This window comes from Mirounga leonina, unplaced genomic scaffold (assembly GCF_011800145.1).
Source record: "Mirounga leonina isolate KUSES-001 unplaced genomic scaffold, KU_Mleo_1.0 Mir_126, whole genome shotgun sequence".
Taxonomy (NCBI): Eukaryota; Metazoa; Chordata; class Mammalia; order Carnivora; family Phocidae; genus Mirounga; species Mirounga leonina.
The window spans coordinates 20996019-21016191 of record NW_023270314.1 but is presented as its reverse complement, the minus strand read 5'-3'; the positions used below and the strand labels follow the sequence as shown (position 1 = coordinate 21016191).

At 40.6% G+C, this 20173-nt stretch overlaps 1 protein-coding gene across 4 annotated transcripts; it reads left to right on the top strand.

The window, feature by feature from the left end:
* The first annotated feature begins 4181 nt into the window (after positions 1–4181).
* ATP23 (ATP23 metallopeptidase and ATP synthase assembly factor homolog) lies at positions 4182–17275 on the top strand. Of its 4 annotated transcripts, XM_035002263.1 has the most exons (6): positions 4182–4582; positions 7347–7392; positions 8090–8171; positions 11779–11916; positions 13748–13831; positions 16813–17275. In XM_035002263.1, the coding sequence occupies exons 1-6, from the start codon at positions 4396–4398 to the stop codon at positions 17014–17016; spliced, it is 741 nt and encodes a 246-aa protein (XP_034858154.1). In that variant the 5' UTR covers positions 4182–4395; the 3' UTR covers positions 17017–17275. The 4 variants fall into 4 exon arrangements, with proteins under 4 accessions (XP_034858154.1, XP_034858152.1, XP_034858153.1 ...); XM_035002261.1 differs by lacking the exon at positions 8090–8171 and having other exon boundaries at positions 4549–4582; XM_035002262.1 differs by lacking the exons at positions 4182–4582; positions 8090–8171 and adding an exon at positions 11180–11363 and having other exon boundaries at positions 7367–7392.
* The last annotated feature ends 2898 nt before the right edge of the window (positions 17276–20173 follow it).

Genomic DNA, 20173 nt, shown 5'->3' with positions numbered 1-20173 from the left:
TTCCCCAAATAAACTCAACTGTGTAAAAAATATTTGTGCTGGGAAAAGAAGTGACAGGTATTAAATGAAAAATTTAAGTCCCTGCCAGGTAGTTGGGACGACTGGTGAGTTTTCTTTTTCCTTTTTTTGGTAATTTTCCTCAACTGAAAAAAATGTACTTTTCTATTAGAACACGTTGCAATGTAATGCCACGTTTTCTAAAAGGCAGAAGAAAGGGCGCCTGGGTGGCTCAGTTGGTTAAGCGACTGCCTTCGGCTCAGGTCATGATCCTGGAGTCCCGGGATCGAGTCCCGCATCGGGCTCCCTGCTCGGCAGGGAGCCTGCTTCTGCCTCTGACCCTCCCCCCTCTCATGTGCTCTCTCTCTCTCTCTCGTTCTCTCTGTCTCACATAAATTAAAAAAAAAATCTTTAAAAGGCAGAAGAAAATTAGAGAAGTGACGGGAGCCACTGGGCGACACTTTCACAGCAAGGAGCAAGAGCAGGTGGGCGCGACCCATGGCCCCCGGGCAGGTGTTCCCGCCGCGGGGCACGACTGGAAAACCTCCTGATAGGACTGTCTTCTCTTAGAAAGGCCCTCGTGCCCTTTTCGCTCATCCCAAATGACCTCTGAGCATCTCAGCCTCTACTGCTTAACGGCTTCAAACCTCGGATAACCGCCAGTCGCTTCCAGTTGCCCTGGTAACAGCCAGCAACCCTAGCCCCGCCCAACCCAGCTACCTTAGGTCTTCCCAGAATGCTGCGCGCCATCCGCTTCTGGTTCGGAGGAGGGACTCATTCCGGAAGTAGATTCCTGTCAGTCGCTGGCGAGCGCTGGCGGTGTAGCCTGTCTCTGCTCAGGGCTGTGGGGACCGTTTTGTTTTTTTCCCCAACATTCAGAATGACTGGAAAGCTGAGGAAAGCCTATAAACTCACCGAATTTTTGTTGGCCCTCGATAAATGGATTAAACGTTATTAAAAAGCTGAAAGATGGAAAGCACTTTAAAATGATACGCAACTTCATGTGTTGCTGTGATATATTTAAAAAACTTCCAATAAAAAAGCAACTATTTTTCCTTTAGAAAACGAAGAGAAGCACAAAAAACCCCCACAAAACACCCAAATCTCATCCACATAGAAATAACCACTGTGAATCCTGGAGCAGTCTTCTAGACCCTTTCTATGCTTATAGTAAATGAAATTTCAAAATGGAATCACGTTTATGCCGTTTTGTAACTTAATTTTTATGATTATATTTAAAAAGATACTACAACAACATGGTTTCATGTATTCCATTGTATCTCTTGGACACTGAAACTTTCTATCCTTTTTGCTCTTAATTAGTGCTGCAATGGAGAAATGAAAATCCTGATAGCTAAATCTTTGCCCATACTCTCATTTCTTTGTGGTAATTACTTTTCTCTTTTCAGCTTAATCCTTTGTATTTGCACTTCCTTATCGCTCCCCTAACACCTTTCCATTCCACCCTATGTCTTTATACTATAAAGGGATGAAGTTACACAAATGGCATCCAAAGCTTACTCATTTTTTTAAAGTTTACTTTTCTGATTACAAAGGTAATATATGCTTATTGTGAGCACTAGGAAAATTCAGAATATAATAAAAATATCCCAATACCTAGGCAACTACTGATCATATTTTGGCATAATTTTTTTTTCTACTTTTCTTTCTTTGTTGCCTTCAGTGATGAATATGGAAAAAACGTTTGCTAATTTGGTAGGGGAAAATTACAGCTTTTAATTTGCATTTCGTTTCTTATTCATGTAGGTGAATAATATTTCAAATAGTATTTCACGTGCTTATAGGCTATGGTCAGTGTCAGGCCCCATCTTCTCTATCTAGCCTTTCCTGAATATTGAAGACTCATTACAATAACTGTAATAGTGTAGTTTTCTATATGCTTATGTTTTAGTTCTCTAAATAGGTTGAAGGCTGTGTGGTCCTGGATAAATATTCAATATTGCTAAACCCACTTTTTCTTTTATCAGCAAAATAGTGATAATAATACTTATTTTGTAGGATTGTAGTGGAGGTTAGAAATAATGTATCCAAGGTGAGCTCAATAAAAAGCGGCTTAAGAAAACTATTATAGGGGCGCCTGGGTGGCTCAGTCGGTTAAGCGTCTGCCTTCGGCTCAGGTCATGATCCCAGGGTCCTGGGATCGAGCCCCGCATCGGGCTCCCTGCTCAGTGGGAAGCCTGCTTCTCCCTCTCCCGCTCCCCCTGCTTGTGTTCCCTCTCTCGCTGTGTCTCTCTGTCAAATAAATAAATAAAATCTTAAAAAAAAAAAAGAAAGAAAACTATTATAATTTTAGCAATCTGTACATAGGAGGTGTTCATATTTTTGTAATATTTCAAATGATGAACAACCCTAGCATCCCATCCAATGTGTTTATTTTTCATTTCCCCCCTCTATTAGTGCATTAGTTTTGCCCTTTAATGCTCTTCTTTTAATGGTTATCCTTGTGATTACAACATGTATCCTTGACTAAATAGATCCACTACAAATTAGTACTTTTACCACTTCCTGATGAATACAAAGTCCATGTTGCTGCAAATGGCAAGATTTCATTCTTTTTTTATGACTGAACAATATTCCATTGTGTATTTATAGCACCATTTCTTCATTCATTCATCGATGGACACCTAGGTTGCTTCCATATCTTGGCTATTGTAAACAATGCTGCAGTGAACATGGGATGCATATATCTTTTCAAGTTAGTGTTTTGTTTTCTTTGGATAAATACCCAGAAGTGGAATTACTGGATCATATGGTAGTTCTATTTTTTAAATTTTTTAAAAGAATCTCTATACTGTATTTCATAGTGGCTTAACCAATTTACAATCCCGTCAATAGTGCACAAGGGTTCCCTATTCTCCATATATTCACCAACACTTGTTATTTCTTGTCTTTTTGATAATAGCCATTCTAACAGGTGTGAGGTGATATCTCTTTGTGGTTTTGATTTGCATTCAATCTAGATATTTATTAAGCACCCATGACACATAAAGCACTGTTCATAATCCTCAAGGTCTCCTAAGCCTATATTATTTCTATACATTTCTCACATAAATCATATGCTCCTCTTCATCCTCATCAATTCTCTTATCCTCAGTCTCTGCCATTATGCTTGGTCCATCATAGTAGGTGCTGAATAAATATGTGAGCTGAACTGAGTAATTTAGTGGAAAAAGAGGGGCGCCTGGGTGGCTCAGGTGGTTGATTGTCTGCCTTTGGCTTTGGTTGAGATCCCAGAGTCCTGGGATCCAGTCCCCACTCAGCGGGGAGTCTGCTTCTCCCTCTCCCTCTGCCCTTCCCCGTGCTTGTGCTCTGTCTCTCTCAAATAAGTAAATAAAATCTTAAAAAAAAAATTTAGTGGAAAAAGAGAAATACAAATTAGTTAAAACCTGGCAGGCTATGATGAAAATGATAACAGATGCAAAGTACTTTGTACGTTGGGAGATCAGGAGAGAATAATTTTGATTAAGGTATCTGGGAAAGCCCTGTGTGATAGGTAGATTTGATCAGGACCTGGATCATGACTGAGGAAAGGTGCTTAAAGATGGAAGTGAATTAAGGGTTGGAGATAGAAGTAAACTGGTTGTGTTTTGTTAGCAGAAAGTTATTTGGGGTGGCAAGTGAGTAGGGTGGGCCATTGGGTCCAGGTGAGGCAGAAAAAAAAAAGTAGTTGGCTCCCACATTTTGAGGATTTTGATATGACCAGTAATTATAATTGCAGCTTTCAAACGTTACTGAAAAGTACTTGCTTTCGATATGGCTTTGGACGTCAGGAGATGGGTGGGCCAGAATGCAACTGGCCTGCTGGTGGAAAAGGCAGGGAGTGGGAGGATGCCTGAGACCTTCAGAGTGTGAGGGGACTTTAGTGGCCAGTACTGAGGAAGGAGTGTCCACGAGGAGGCGGGCTGCGGAACCACGCTTATTAGGATCGGCCAACCGCGGCAAAGGTCAGCAGCGAAGCCCACAGCAGCCCTGGAGACGCCAGCGAGTGCAGCGGCTAGGTTTAATTCCTCCAGCGGACTGGGGATCCAGAGCCCCGCCCCCGTCCCTCCCCGCGCCTCTCGCCCCGCCCCTCCCCGCGCCTCTCGCCCCGCCCCTCCCCGCATCCCTCGCCCTGCCCCTCCCCGCGCTTCTCGCCCCTCCCCGCGCTTCTCGCCCCTCCCTGAGCCTCTCCTCGCTCAGCGTCCCTTGCTGGGCTCCGAGGCCCCGCGGCCCCAACGTCCTCAGCCAGGCTCTGCGGCAGTCGCCCTGCCTGGGGCCGGGACCGCCGGCGGAAGGAGGATCTGGGCGCCCCGGTTGGCGGGAGGGCGGTTGCCTTTCCCGGATCTCATCCCCGGCCGCCCGAGGCGGGAGGAAACAGCGGCGAGGTCCGCGGGCGGCATGGCAGGAGCTGCGGACGAGCGCGGGCCCGGTTCCGCGGCGGGGGAACAGCTGCAGCAGCAACACGTCGCGTGCCAGGTCTTCCCCGAGCGGCTGGCCCAGGGAAAGCCCGGGCAAGGGTTCCTTTCCAGCTTCTTCACCAACAACCAGAAGTGCCAGCTTATGCTCCTGAAGACGCTGGAGACAAGTAGGAGCCGTGACCCGGGGGTCGGCCGGGTGGTGTCTGAGAGCCGGAGGGCAGGGGTCTCTCGGTTCAGCCCCAGGTGTGGCAGGAGCAGGGTTCAGGCACCTCTGAGCAGGGTCTAGGTAGATTCGGCATCCTGGGGCGGGAGTGGTGGCGGGGAATGGGGTGGGGGGCGGGTTGGGCCTCAGTTTCCCTTTCAGAGGTGGGAAACTCTTGCTTGTGGAATGAGGGAGGAGTCGGATAGGAGTTTGCCCTTTTCGGTCACACTCACTGGTATGACAGGTTCTCCGATTTCTCATGTAAATTATGCAGCAGTATGGGGACTTGGGAGTGAGAGTTTGAAAGAGCCACGTTCACTAAGGCATGACTGCTGGCGGCTCGAAAGCAGTTTTGCAACTGCCCTTCACTGGGAGGAGTTCTTAACCCTCATACATGGATGGGCTTCCTCGTGTAGAAACCTCTGAGACGCACTACGAAATCGTGTGTATGCACCTGAATGCATTTTTCTGGGGAGAGCGTTCCTAACTTCATCATATTCTCAAAAAGGCCCGACCCCCAAAGGGTCAAGAACCACTGCTGTTAAGTAGGGACAACCAATTTCTCTAGTCCCAGGGACATTGCACTAGAGATTTCTTAACTCCTTTACACTGACATGGACTTTCTAAGTTTACTTCAGATATGTTTAGAAAATAAAAGTCTTAAACCTACTTGTCCTAAAGCAAGGTTACTATCTCATAGCTGCCAATTACAGTTCAAAAGTCACCCACCCAAAGATTTTCCAACCTTCTTGAGATGACCTGCATATTAAGGAATCAAGGGAGAGGGGAGAAGAGGGGTAATGGGAATGAGGAGGTTGTATTCACTTGAAAATGTGTATGGAATGCCTCCTAGGTTCTGGTGTGGGGAAATAAGGATGCGTAGGGCCCCGGGCTGTGCCTTTTAGAGGTTCTGAAGTGGAGCGCAGTGGAAAGAGGACGGGCTGCAGAGTTAGACATGGGTTCAAATTCTGGCCCCTCTCCTTATCAGGTGTGGAAGACTTAACTCTCTGATCCCCTCTATCCTTATCTGCACACACAAAAAGGGACAGGTAGGGGTAAAAATACCTCTCTTAGGGTTGGGAGGAATAGGTTTTATGAATGTAAAGTGTGAGCGTATCAGGAGCTGAGTAATGGATAACTGCTTACCGTGGAAGAGACAAACAGTGGAGGAGATACGGAGGTGGGATGTGAAGACCGTGGTGGGCCGACCATGAGCTCCAGGAGGAATTAACAGGCCTCAACCCTCCCCTGGAGGGCTGCTTGGAGAAGTGTTAGTGGTATTAAAGCATCAACCTGTAGCTTTACCATCCTATCCCTAGGACTGGGCCTCAAGGGAGATCTTTGTTCCCTTTTTCTTTAAAGCAAATCCATTCTACATACTGCAGGTCCTGTTTGAAGTACCAAACCACTGTGCTCCCTGCAATTATTATTGTTACCATTATTTTTTAGTAAGAGGACTATCGATTTTGGAATCCACTTCAACTTTATAAAGCTTTCGTAGTTGCTTGAATAATAAATAATGCACTTAATATGGTTCCTGACACCTGATATACACACACAAAAAATATTTATCGCTAATAATTGTTTTACTGTTAACACTCTTAAGAGGGGGCAGGTTAATACAGCAGTAACCTATGCCTATGTTTCTCATCTCTCATTACTTTTTTTTTTTACTCACCTATTGTTTGCTTTCAACACTTAAAAAAAACCCTTGATTTCTTTTCTTTTTCTGTTTTTTGCTTATGTCATATAATATGCTGCCCATTTGTACACTCAGACGAGACACCTATATGAAAAGTTGATATTAGAGGCATTTGGGTTTGTTGTACTTTCCTGTAATCATCACAGGCTCATGGATGCTTAGAAGGGCCCCCCAGGAGTCCTCTAGGCCTTTCCACCCCCATGTAGGAAAACCTCTGCACCATCACCAACCAGAGAGTTTCTAGACCTCTGCTGGAACAGGTTACCGATTCTTTGAGGTTCTTTGAGGCTACTGGTCTATTTTATTAACAGCTTTAATTGTTGGAAAAATCCTTTCTCGTACTGTACCTTCTACTCTTTGGTCCTTGTTCTGCCCTCTGAAGAAATATTGATGGAATCTATTCCCACGTGGCACTCCTTCAAAACCTGAAGCCATTGCGGTCCTAGTTAAGTTTTTTATTCTTCTTTCCAAAGCCACAACGCCTTTCTTGCTTCTTACAGGACTTACAATACAAAGTCCTGTATTGTTCTAGTTGCTTTCCCCCGTGGAAGAGCTTCAGTTGGCAGGTCCTGCTTAGAGTGTGGTACTCAGAATGGGATCCTGTTAGCCTGTGGTCTGACCAGGAAAGATGCCATTGGGGCTCCTTAACTACCTTCTTCTAATCTGGATACTGTGCTGCAGTTCCTTTCTGTGGATGTGGCCCCCAATTCCCTCATTCTTTTGGTATGTGCTTTAATACAATGTTTTTGATCCTGTAACTAAAAATGGGCTTTAAAATCATTTTTGGTATTATTGAAGATGTTCAATAGTACCCAACTTGGTATTCGTATTAGTGTTTTATTTCATTAAAGACTTGTTTTTATGTTCATTTAAGCTTGTCTTTTCATATCCATGTTTACCAATTTTAAGATAGTATTACTTCGTTAAGATTTGTGAGTTACTTTTTGATAATATACTGCTTTTTGGATAATTTAATTGGTTCTATTTTTTCCAATTAACATACTTAATTGAATCAATATCTTTTTAGATCCATATGTCAAACTTCTACTTGATGCCATGAAGCACTCAGGTTGGTAAGTAAATCTTTTTAAAATGCTGGTCTGTATTCTGGCTGCTAAAAACATAAAAACCCCATACTGGAACTAACTATTTTTCACTTCAGGCCACAAAGGCTTTTCCATATGGTAGGTGGTGGGGATGGGCTGTATTCTTTCCAGGCAGGTCTTGTTTTCTGCATACATCTTCTGCCCTAACTCTAAATCTCTGGCTCTACCATTCACTTCCGGTATTTGATAAAGACCGCATGTAAAGTCTTGTAAGTAATTACCAAACCTGGCTCTTCCACTCTACCAGACTCAGCATTGTCCTTCATGGAGAAGAAATCTCAGCTTGTTATGTAGGAGCCTTCCAGGTGGTGTTTAATTTGGAGGAGATTAGAGGAGGTGACATCTGAGGTCCACTTCTTAACCTTCTGGCCCGAGGGGAGCAACTCCAGCGTATTTCCAATATGTTCTTAATCAGTGTACCAAATGCTTTATGGAATCATGTCATGGAATTTGAACTAGGATAGATTTTGCAGGGACGATTTCCTTATATCACAAATGAGACAACTTAGTCGTGAAGGTTTCCCAAGGTTTCTTATGTGTTAGTGGGAGAGGGGATTTATGACCTGGGGCTCCTGACTCCTTACCCAAGGCTGTTTCCCCTGCACCGCATCCGCGTGCACACTGCTTTTGGACATTGTTTCTTTAATGCATGCTTGCCTTTTAGTGCTGTTAACAAAGAAAGACACTTTTCTTGTGAAGACTGTAATGGCAATGTCAGTGGAGGTTTTGATGCGTCAACGTCTCAGGTAGGCATTTTTGCCCAGGTGGTTCTCTTTCCCGATATTTGCTAAGCACCTTGGCATGCTGGCCATTCTGTTGGGTAGACTTTGTATAAGATTCAAAAAGGGAATTAGTTATGGTTCTTCCTCTTAAGGAGCTTATGCTTTCACAGGGGAGATAAGACAATGATAAAGTTTGAGGCAGGTTAAACTATTTTAGGTGGGTGTGGTTACCACAATGGGTTAGTAATGTGATTGCAAGATACCTACAGATTCAGCTAGAGCGTATAAAGCTTCTTCAGGGGCAAAGAAGACGAAGACTGTTGCCCAAATAAGGGGTAGCATGAGCAAAGGTGGTGTGTTGGGAAAGGACAAGGTATATTTGGGAAGTGGCATGTTGTCCAGTGTAGCTGGGGGGCAGGAATGTTTGGGGAATATGGGGAAATAGGATTGGAAAGAAAGGTAAGCCATATGGTGGGAGGCTTTGAATGCTGAGCTAAAGAGTTTCATCTTTACCCCGTGAGAAGTGATATACCTTTGAACATTTTTGGTTAGGCCAGTAAGTTTACTCATCTGGAAAATATGGGTAATGATTGTATCTATCGTATAATATAGTTAGGAGAATTAAATGAGATAGCTCATGTAAGGTACTTATCATAGTAAGCATTCAATAAAAGTTTTAAGCAATTGGAGGGTTTTGACGGCATCTTGGAGGTGGTAGAAGAATTAGGTCGTATGATGAGAGTAGATGAAGTTTTTATAAGTAACACCTTCCATCTTGAACATACAACCCTGTTTAATAATACTTAGTTGTTTCCTCCTGGGGAATATTATATGTATTTTGGTTATTTATAGGTATTTCACAGTAATCATGGGAAAAAGAAACAGCATAGGAGTGAAAGGTCTGGGTTTTGGAGTCTGGTGGAGTTGAGTTCAAATCTAGTTCCCCTGCTTATTAGCTGTGGGGCTTGGGCAAGTTATTTGCCTTATTCTCAGTTTCCTCATTTGTAAACTGATAATAACAATACTTGTAGCTCTCAAAATGGGTCTTGGTGAATTCATTTCCCCCTTGGGGTTAAATAGAGTGGATATTTTGAACTTTTATCGTACTTCTCAGCAGTGTTGAGCATAGTTGGGCACTCTCTCCTTTTATTTTTATAAATTATAATTTGTATCTTGAAGTGTTTCATTCATGCAGAAGAGTAAGAAACCTGTATGCATACTTTTGGTCATAGCAATAAAATGAATACCTGTGTAACTGCCACCCAGATTTGAGAAATAGAACTTGCCAGGACTTCAGAAGATTGTGTCCCTCTTGGATCACATTTCCTCTCTTATTCTTATCACATTTCCTTATTCTGACTCTTGTGATAATCATTTCCTGCTTTTCTGAATGGTTTTACCATCTTTATGTACAGTCAAACCATGTGTTATTCAGTTGCCTGGCTTTTAAGTTTTATACATGGAATACTTTGAGTTCTGTGTGATACTTTGTAGTTTTATGAAATCATACAGTATATAGTCTTCTGTAACAATTATTTTGTTGAGATTCTTCCATGTTGTACACACCTCTCATTTACATAGCTGGACTGTTATATAGTCTTCCACTGTATGCCTATATTGCAGTTTACCGTATTTAATATTGTTTCTGACTTTGTTGTGAACAATGTCGCTGTGAATATTTTTCACCCTTTCTCCTGGTGCACATGTGCAAAAATTACTCCTGGGTATTTGTCTAGAAGCAGAATTGCTGGGTCATATAGTATGCATACACTTGGCTTTAGTGGGTAATGCCAGACACTTTCTTCCCCTGGTTCCCCCAGTACATGACACTCTTCTGGTTGCTTCTTTGCTAGCTCACCTTCCTCTATCAGCTGCTAAATGTTGAAGTCTCTTAATCCTTGATGTTAGATCCCTTTCTTTGCTTCCTCTATACTCTGCCAAGGGGATCTCATTTATTTTCCTAGGTCAGAGCTCTCTTTTGAACTTCACATTTGTATATCCAAATGCCCACTTCACACCTACACTTGGATATCTTAAAGGCATCTGAGACCTCACAGATTTGTCCAAGTCCAAATTGATGGTTTATACCATCCCCTATCCCCATCCAACCTGGTGTTGTAGTTTTGCATATCTCAGTGAATGGTACCATCCTCTATCCTATTACCCAAGCCAGAAATGTAGAGATCATCCTTGTACCTCTGATTCCCTACCCATATTCTATATCCGTCACCGATTTTTATCCAGTTTACCTCCTAAATATTATTTTGGGGGGCATCCCACCATCCCTGCTCAGGTACCATTATTTCTTGCCTAGAATACCTCTTTAGCCTTCAGCTAGCCTCTCTGCGTCCAGTTTTGGTCATCTTCTGCTTATTTTTCCAACTGTAGTCAAAAGGATAAAAATAAAAGCACCCCCGTTTCACTCCTCCCTTTCAGTGACTTCCCACTGTTCTCAGGATAAAGAGTGATTTGGCTCTTGCCGACCTCCCCAGCCTTATCTCGTGCCTGTCACCTACAGTTCTGTGCTACTAGTCTGCTTTCAGCTTCTCAGACATTCTCTTCTGTCAGCGCTGCTCCCCTTTGCACAGGCTGCTCTGTCTGGAATGCTCCCTTCCCCACCTCTCAAATTTAATTCCTATTCACCCATGAGATCCCAGTTTAAACATTCTTTTTGCAGAGATGCCTTTCCCAATCCTCGAGACCAGGTCAGGCATTCTTATTGTATGTACTCATGACATCCTGGATTTTTCTTCATGACAACTGTCATTGCATGTCTTTAATGATTTTGGTAAATATTCGATTAATTTCTAGTGCCATTTGTAGATTATACATTAGAAATTATAATTATAGATTATAAATTATGAATAATTATAAATCTACTAGTAGGTCTCAAGAAATATTATTGAAAGATGAATGTTGGATGAATGTATATAAAATAGCTGGCACATATCCCGGTGTCTGGTACATAGTAAGAACACAATAAATGGTAACTGTTGTTATTAGGATCCCTTATGTGTTTATTATTCTTATAGGGTCCTGCTCAGTGTGCTGTTGGCTTTTTGCACTTCTTTCTGAAGGTCTTTCTGAGGATTTTTCCCTGGCAGTTCTAGTAGAATGAGACAGTGGTGGTCATTCATTGTTGATTCATTGCTCATTCAGAAACTTGATAAGAAGCAGTTTACATGTATTCTCATTTAATTCTCACAATTCTATGAGGTAGGTACTCTAATTATCTCCTTTTTAGAGTTGAGGAAACTGAGGCACAGAGAGGTTAAGAAACTTGCCCAAGGTCACCGAGTTAGTAAGGAGCGGGGCTGGAGTTTGAATCTGCTTCATTCCAAAGCCCACTCCTAGTATGACGCTGTGGAGTCCAGCAGCCCACCAAGGATGGTATTTAATTAAGTACTTCAGTTCAGACAGAAGAGGGAGAAGTTGGTCACTGGGAACGCTTAATGGAGCATGTACTCTAGGACCAGGCCTTGATGGATGGGGAGGTGTGGGGTTGAGGGAGGAGAGTGGGTGGAAGCGCTCCAAGCTGGTGAGCCATCTCACGCCAGAGAGAAGGTGGGAGTTACAAAAGGAGAGGAGGTGTTAGACATAATGGAACTTCTCCTATTTTGGTGCCTCCTAGATTGTTTTGTGCCAGAACAACATCCGTAATCAGGCCCATATGAACAGAGTCGTCACCCACGAGCTCGTTCATGCGTTTGATCACTGTCGCGCTCACGTTAATTGGTTCACTGACGTCAGACATTTGGCCTGCTCAGAAGTGAGTTTTATTGTAAAAGATACTTTCTCCCCCTGGAACACTCTGAGTTTGAACATTTATTTATTTATGTATATTTATGTATTTATTTTTCTTGAATAATTTTTTATATTATTATTAACATATAATGGATTATTTGTTTCAGGGGTACAGGTCTGTGATTCATCAGTTGAGTTTGAACATTTAATTGAAGTGTAATGCTTAAGACTCTCTCTCCCTCTGCCCCTCACTCCCCACCTCAAATAAATAAATAAATCTTAAAAAAGAAAACCTAATTGAAGTATAATTTACTTAAACATACTCCTTTTCTTCCTGTCATGGTTCCATGTTACTCTTAGATTTCCATTTTTAACTCCTGAACACAGCTTTGAGACACAACAAGAGATATTTTAAGTATCTTCTTAGAATTGTCTTAATTATAACCTTTAAATCCTAGTAATAGTAATGACTTTATAATAACCATTTTTAACCAAATAACCATTTTTAGTATATGATAGATATATTTCATATATATATGTGTGTGTATATATATATGGTATATAATAACCATTTTTAACCATTTAACCAAATAACCATTTTCCCTGTGGAATATACTGTATAATATAAAAACTAATGCTAGTTAACCCTGGCTGAGGACTATGTGCCAAACACTGTTCCTTTTGTGGATTCTTATTGTGTCTACTCAACAGTCCATCAAGGTAGATGCTATGATCTGCATGTTCTTTGTGTCGAAAGGGAGGCGTTGATTGAGATCCATGGTTAGTAAGTGGTAGAGGCAGGATTGCAACCAGGGTTCTTAACTGTCCTGCCGTGCTGCCTTCCATAGGTGGAGTGCCTTGCTTGCCCTAGAGTAAGACATGTAGTCTCAAAAATACGACATAAAAAGTTTTTATGGTAATAATAAGCACTTTGGGTTGCTCTCAGAAGTGCAGTATATTTATGCTCTTAGACATATGTACTTAATATGAGCATTTCATTAATTGAAGAGTGCAGTGTGCTGAGAAGTAAAAAAAAAAAAAACTAATATAAATTTAAGTGTATACTTTATAACTTAGATTATTTTCTCTTTCCCTTGAAATTAATAAGCAGCCCCACTGCCTCTAATTATAACTCATATTATTTGGAGAGTAGACTGAAACCTGAGTTTTTAAATAGGTCTCTCTCTTGGACGTTATGAGAATTAATGCCTGTTAGCTAGCTAAAGTATGTTAAGGGCCTTGAAATCCTCAGAGGAATGAGGCCATGTTGTTGTAGAAGTCACAAGAAGTGGGCCATTCTGTTTGCAGTACATCAGCAAAAATGTGGCCAGGTTGGCTGTAGCATTCATGTGGGTAGTTCTGGTAGAAGGTAGAAAGACCTTTTCATCTATTGAAGCTGCATTTTACCTTAAAAATATAGTGAATTAGAAAATATGTCCTAACTTCAGGCTGTCATGCTCATAGCATGACCAGTTGGGAATGTTCTTGTGCTTGGAATGTTCTTGCTTAAGTTTCAAGAACTTAATTTTTCAAAGGACAGTTGAGGCCCCGGGGGATGGCATCAATTTACACAGGTTATGGTGTGAAGTTTTGAAAGTTCCCTTTGATAAATGATTGACCCTCCCCCAAACCCCCAGTTTATTTTGCATTGTCTAGTCTAGCTCATGGATATCTGCTCTTTTTCTTAATGTAAGAATAACTTAAAATAGTCTATGTCAGAGTTTAAAACATTCTTGAAAAAGATCCGATGGATACTCTGTTTTCAGAAAGACATGCTAATTTTAAATTCTTTTTCAAAACTTTTTATAGAGCAAGAACACTTACTTTCCTTCTCTTTGCCTCTGTCTTTGTGATAGGTTCGAGCTGCTAACCTTAGTGGAGACTGCTCTCTTGTAAATGAAATATTCAGGCTGCATTTTGGATTGAAACAACATCATCAGGTAAAACTAACATATGAAATCCCTCACCCTTCAGAGTGCTAGGAGTGGAAATAATGCATAAAGAAATGAGAAGTACATTTAGTATTTGAAACGTGAAAGAACTACTTCTATGGGAAGAATACAGAATGTATCCTGTTGAAGCCAAATAGATGGAGTTTAGTTCTACTTTTTAATTACGGGCAAGCTGTGTGACTCAGCGAGAGATTCTAATAGTGAAAAGAACTATATGATCTTGTTCTTGGGATCCTTTTGGAAGCAGGTAGATGAAGACCTAATGCAAAATCACAGCCCGTCTGACTTTGATCCCTGCAGTCCGGGACTTGTATTCCCGAGACAAAAAAGTCATACCTATCGGATCAAAGACTGCCCCACAGCACAGGTTATGGCCGGGTAGTAGTGCTCCTTTAAGGGCTGTGTGACATGACAGCAAAGCTTTGAATCAGCACAGCCCTGACGATGATAAGTCTCTCCTCTTTTTCCTTTGGGTAGCGGCCACCGAAAGTGAACAGAACTAGCAACAGGAGGGAAAGTTTGGGGAGGTAGTGGGAGCCTGGTGGAGGGAGAACAGTCGTAGAGAATGGAGTCCCTGCATTCGTATGACATGTACCCAAGAGACACCAACATCGGTGACAGTGACTGATGGCCAAATATGGTAAAATCACCCAGTTTTAACAGGAATGAATTACATTTGGAAAGAAGTAAACCTGAACTGTGGTCTCTACGTGTGCTTCCCAAACCTGTAGCTCCAGGAGACAAATTTTTACCATCGTTTCTTCCCCTGGAAGGGAGAAATGTCCTCTTTCTGGCAATTGCTGCCGTAGCTCCATATGGTTCATCCTCTCTTTCTTCTTCCTTTATGCCTGAGGTTTATTTTTAAAATCAGTGTTTAGTGTAATTTAGGTCGAGAAGCACTGGTTTATATTCTTTCTTTTTTTTTTTTAAGATTTTATTTATTTATTTGACAGACAGTGAGAGAGGGAACACAAGCAGGGGGAGTGGGAGAGGGAGAAACAGGCTTCCTGCGGAGCAGGGAGCCCGATGTGGGGCTCGATCCCAGGACCCTGGGATCATGACCTGAGCCGAAGGCAGACGCTTAACCACTGACTGAGCCACCCAGGTGTCCCACTGGTTTATATTCTAATACTAGTGAGCATCCCCAGCTCAGGCATGCTGACCAGGGTGAAGTAAAGCAGGAAACACACACAGAAGATGAATGATTGACAGATTGCATAGCTGTAAGAACCAGTATTTGGTTATTTTTCATGAAAAGGTTAGATGCCATTCTTTTGAACTTTAGCTTGGGCTTGTGGAGAAATAAATGGATTTAAAGCTCTCCAAGAATTGGAATGGCAGGACCTTATGTTTCTTAACATATTTAGAATACTGAGAAATTCTAGCCTATTACTGTGTAACATTAGATAATTTATTTTCTTAGATAGAGAATTTAATACCCATGCAAAGAACGCTCAGGGAAAAAAAAAAAGGTTGTTTGATTTTTTTTTTTTTCTCCTGAAAAATTAAGACACCTTCAAATTTTATGTATATGCATGTGTAGCTTCCTTTTGCCTCCATGGGAGATGCCCCTCTTGAAGGAAAGATTATCTAGTATTAGTCAACTGGAAAGTAAAGGAAGAGAAAGACATAGAAGTAAAGTATATTTTAAATCTATTTAAATTTTATTAAAAATCCAACTAGAACCTTATTTATAGATTTTTTTTTGGTTTGTTTTTTTGATTTTTGCAAATTGGGAGTTACTGTTTGTTGGACTACCTAAAACTTCAGAAAATGACATCTGGTTATATTATTGGAAAAGATGAAAAAATGGAGGAGGTCTTATTTATACCTAAATAATTTTAGGTTGAGCTAAACATATTCCATAGAGTTATGTTTCTACTTTAGAATGACAGAAATGAATAAAATAATATGAAAGGGAATTAATTCTTTTTTCCATTAATATTTTAAATTTAAATTTGATTAATTAACATATAATGTATTATTAGTTTCAGAGGTAGAGTTCAGTAATTCATCAGTCTTATATAAAACCCAGTGCTCATTACATCACATGTCCTCCTTAATGTCCATTACTCAGTTACCACATCCCCCCACCCACCTCCCCTCCAGCAGCTGTCCGTTTGTTTCCTATGATTAAGAGTCTCTTATAGTGGGGTGCCTGGGTGGCTCAGTTGGTTAAGCCTCTGCCTTTGGCTCAGGTCATGATCCCAGGGTTCTGGGATTGAGCCCCGCATTGGTCTCCCTTCTTAGCGGGGGGTTTTCTTCTCCCTTTCCTTCTGCCCCCCTTCCCAGCTTGTGCTCTTTCTCTTTCTCTCTCTCTCAAATAAATAAATAAATAAATAAATAAATAAATAAATAAATAAATATTTTAAAAAAAAGAGTCTCTTATGGTTTGTCTCCCTCTCTGATTTCTTCTTGTTTTATTTTCCCTCCCTTCCCCTATGATCCTCTGTTTTTTTCTTAAATTCCACATGAGTAATTATCTTTCTCTGATTGACCTATTTTGCTTAGCATAATACCCTCTAGTTCCATCCATGTAGTTGCAAATGGCAAGATTTCATTTTTTTTTTTGATGGCTGAGTAATATTCCGTTGTATATAAATACCACATCTTCTTTATCCATTCATCTGTTGATGGACATCTTGGCTCTTTCCACAGTTTGGCTATTGTGGACATTGTTGCTATAAACACTGGGGTGCAGGTGCCCCTTCGGATCACTACATTTGTATCTTTAGGGTAAATACCCGGTAGTGCAATTGCTGGGTCATAGGGTAGTTCTATTTTCAACTTTTTGAGGAACCTCCATACTGTTTTCCAGAGTGGCTGCACCAGCTTGCATTCCCACCAACAGTGTAAGAGGGTTCGAAAGGGAATTAATTCTGACTGTGGTCAGACATTATATAAAATATCATTATTTCATGATTAAATTGTCATTTAAGTTAAAGCCACATACTTTTCTTTCTCCTTAGACCTGTGTACGAGACAGAGCCATTCTTTCTATCCTGGCTGTTAGGAATATCAGCAAAGAAGTAGCTCAAAAGGCTGTTGATGAAGTTTTTGAATCTTGTTTCAATGACCATGAACCTTTTGGAAGGATCCCACATAACAAGACTTATGCAAGATATGCTCATAGAGACTTTCAAAACCGTGATCGGTATTACTCAAATATATGAAGAAAATGACATTTTATATTATGGAGCTTCTGTGATCATGCAGAAAATATGGTTCTTAAGTGGACAAATATATAAAATGTAAATGATCAATTAAATACAGATAAAACACAGAAGATACTGATTCTAGCATATGATCAGAAAAAGTAACTGTGATAAAAGTGAAACTGCCTTTAACTCCAAGGCAAAAATTATAACTTTATAGTTAACCATTTGGTAAATAAGACAAATAAATTACATTTTTGTATTTTTTTATGCTGTACTGGTGTTTTTTATTATTTGTGTGTTTTTTTAGATTGTGATTTTTTTTTTTACATGTGATCATTTTAAAATTTGATTATGAAACCTGTGAAGTGTGTCCTTGTATGAAGTTGATAGGTGACCACTGTTGGTATTTACATTAAATGTAAAGAAAAATGTACTGCTTTTATTACAGGACATTTATTGAAATGTTATGATGGTCAAAATATGCAAAGAATGAAAGTTGGGGATGATTCATTCAATGGTCCATGCCTCCCTTCTTCTTCTTCTTTGAACATATATGTGGGGACTATATGGCTTAGTTTTCTGGAGACGGTCCTAATTAGATTTTTTTTCTTTTGTAAAGGCAGTGCATTAAATTTATAACGTAATTGAATTTAATTTTTATGTATTTATAAGATTTTTCATATAATCATTCTCAAATCTTTTGTCCGGCCCTGTGTCTGAGTTTTAGATTCAGAAAACAGGTCATCTTATCTATTCCCCTTAACTGGTAGCTGCATCTTACACCTGTCTTTGGCAAATGTTTCTTGGCCTATGTCCAGACTGAAAGACAGTGATGCCTGTGTGTAGATGTGGCTAATTAAGGATTTGAAGACAAGGAAGTTAGCAGGATTCTTTCTTGTGAGTTAAAATTTGATTAAATTATGAAGTGATACCCAAGCTTGATAACTTATTAAACATTAAAACAAGGTTTGAGGATTCTGGGGAGACGGCAGAGTAGGAAACAACAGAAATCTGTTTCCCCACCTAGACAAAATTGCACTGGCAGAATCTTATATAAATATTTTGAACCCCATGGGCGCCTGGGTGGCTCAGTTGGTTAAGCGACTGCCTTCGGCTCAGGTCATAATCCTGGAGTCCCAGGATCGAGTCCCGCATCGGGCTCCCTGCTCGGCACGGAGTGTACTTCTCCCTCTGACCCTCCCCCCTCTCATGTGCTCTCTGTCTCTCATTCTCTCTCTCAAATAAATAAATAAAATCTTAAAAAAAAAAATATTTTGAACCTCGAGTAGGAAGGCTCCTAATTTTCAGGGAAAGGCTTGGGTGGTAAATTGCAGTTAATTTTGGTCAATTTCAGCTCTTAGCGTAGTAGTAGCTACCCATCTCCCACCACTCTGCCCTGTGGCAGACAGCAGTGTATGTGTTCCTGGAGTAGCTTTTACACAGATTGTGGAGCCAGGGTGGGCAAAAAGCACCCTGTCTTCCATATATTTGGGACCTGCTCTGATTGTGGCTTTTGAACACAGAGGTTCAGAGAAAGAGCTGGTGGCATTGTTGCACCCCCTCCCATTTTTGCAAACTGCTTTCCATCTGGCTCAGGTGACTTTCAGGGTCTTTAAAGGGCTGGTGACTTTTGTCGTCCTTCATTTTCCCCTTTTGGGATCCAGACCTTGAAGACTAGGCCATTCAAAAACAATGGCAGGGGCGCCTGGGTGGCTCGCTCGGTTAAGTGTCTGCCTTCAGCTCAGGTCATGATCCTGGGGTACTGGGATCAAGCCTGCATTGGGCTCCCTGCTCAGTGGGGAGCCTGCTTCTCCCTCTCCATCTGCCACTCCCCCTGCTTGTGCCCTCTCATGCTCTCTCTCTCAAATAAATAAATAAAATCTTAAAAAAAAAATGAAACAAACAAACAAACAAACAAACAAACACCAAAAACAATGGCATATACAGGTGGAATTAGAAAGTCATCAGGCATGCCCAGGGAAAGGCACAGGCTCAGAAAAACCCAAGTTTACGCCTCAGGCTGATCCTTGGCCCAGAGACAGCCTGCAACAATTAAAAGCAAAACCAAAAACAAACCCCAAACAACAGCTAACCCTGAGGAAGCAGAAGAATCTGATTTTCAGAGTTACCACATTATTACATTCAAATGTCCAGTTTTTTAACCCAAAAAATCACAAGGCATACAAAGGATACACAAGACATACACAGAAAAGTGTGGTCCATTCAAAGGAGAAAATAAACTAACAGAAACTTTCCCTGAAAAAACCTGATGGTGGATTTAACAGACAAAGAATTTAAAACAACTGCCTTAAAGATGCTCAAAGAACTAAAGGCAAATGTGGAAAAAGCCAAGAAATGATGTACAAACAAAATGGAAATATCAATAAAGAGATAGAAAACTTAAAGAAAACCAAAAAGACGTGGAAAGTACAATAACAAATGACAAAAATCCACTTGAGGGATTCAAAGGCAGATTTGGGCAGGCAGAAGAATCAATAAACTTGAAGAAAAGGAAAATTATTGAGTCTAAAGGACAGAAAGAAAAAAGAATGAAGACAATGGAATAGAGCCTAAGGGACATGAGGGATACAATCAAGTTGACCAACATATGCATTGTGGAAGTCCCAGAAGGAGAAGAGAGAGAAAGGGGCAGAGGGAATATTTGAAGAAATAATGGTTTGTAACTCCACATTTTCTTTTCTACATAATTTTAGAGACTAACACATTAAGGAAGTTATTAGTTTATGTTTTGGGGCACACAATGTATAAATACATAATTCTGTGTCACCAACAACTGAAAAGGATAAGGACAGTTTTAAAGGAGAAGAATTTTTGTACCTTATTGAAGTTACACTGGTATAAATTCAAAATAGAGTGTTAAAACTTTATGATGTTAAATGTAATCCCCATGGTAACCACAGGAAAATAGCTATAGAATATACACAAAAGGACATGAAAAAGGAATTTAAATGTTCACTATAAAAAATCAAGTACACACAAAAGAAGAGAGTAGTGCTGTACATGGGAGACAAAAAAGGTGTAAGTTATGTAGAAAAATACATAGCAAGATGCCTGAGGTAAATTTCCTCTTATCAGTGATTATGTTATTATTTTAACAGATTTTATTTATTTATTTATTTATTTATTTATTTATTTATTTATTTATTTATTT

Bases quoted from the DNA above. Each gene is read 5' to 3' on its own strand.
- ATP23 (XM_035002263.1), top strand. From the start codon at position 4,396: ATGGCAGGAGCTGCGGACGAGCGCGGGCCCGGTTCCGCGGCGGGGGAA. The intron at 4,583-7,346 runs GTAGGAGCCGTG...ATATCTTTTTAG, and splicing joins CCTGAAGACGCTGGAGACAA to ATCCATATGTCAAACTTCTA. The intron at 11,917-13,747 runs GTGAGTTTTATT...TCTTTGTGATAG, and splicing joins GACATTTGGCCTGCTCAGAA to GTTCGAGCTGCTAACCTTAG.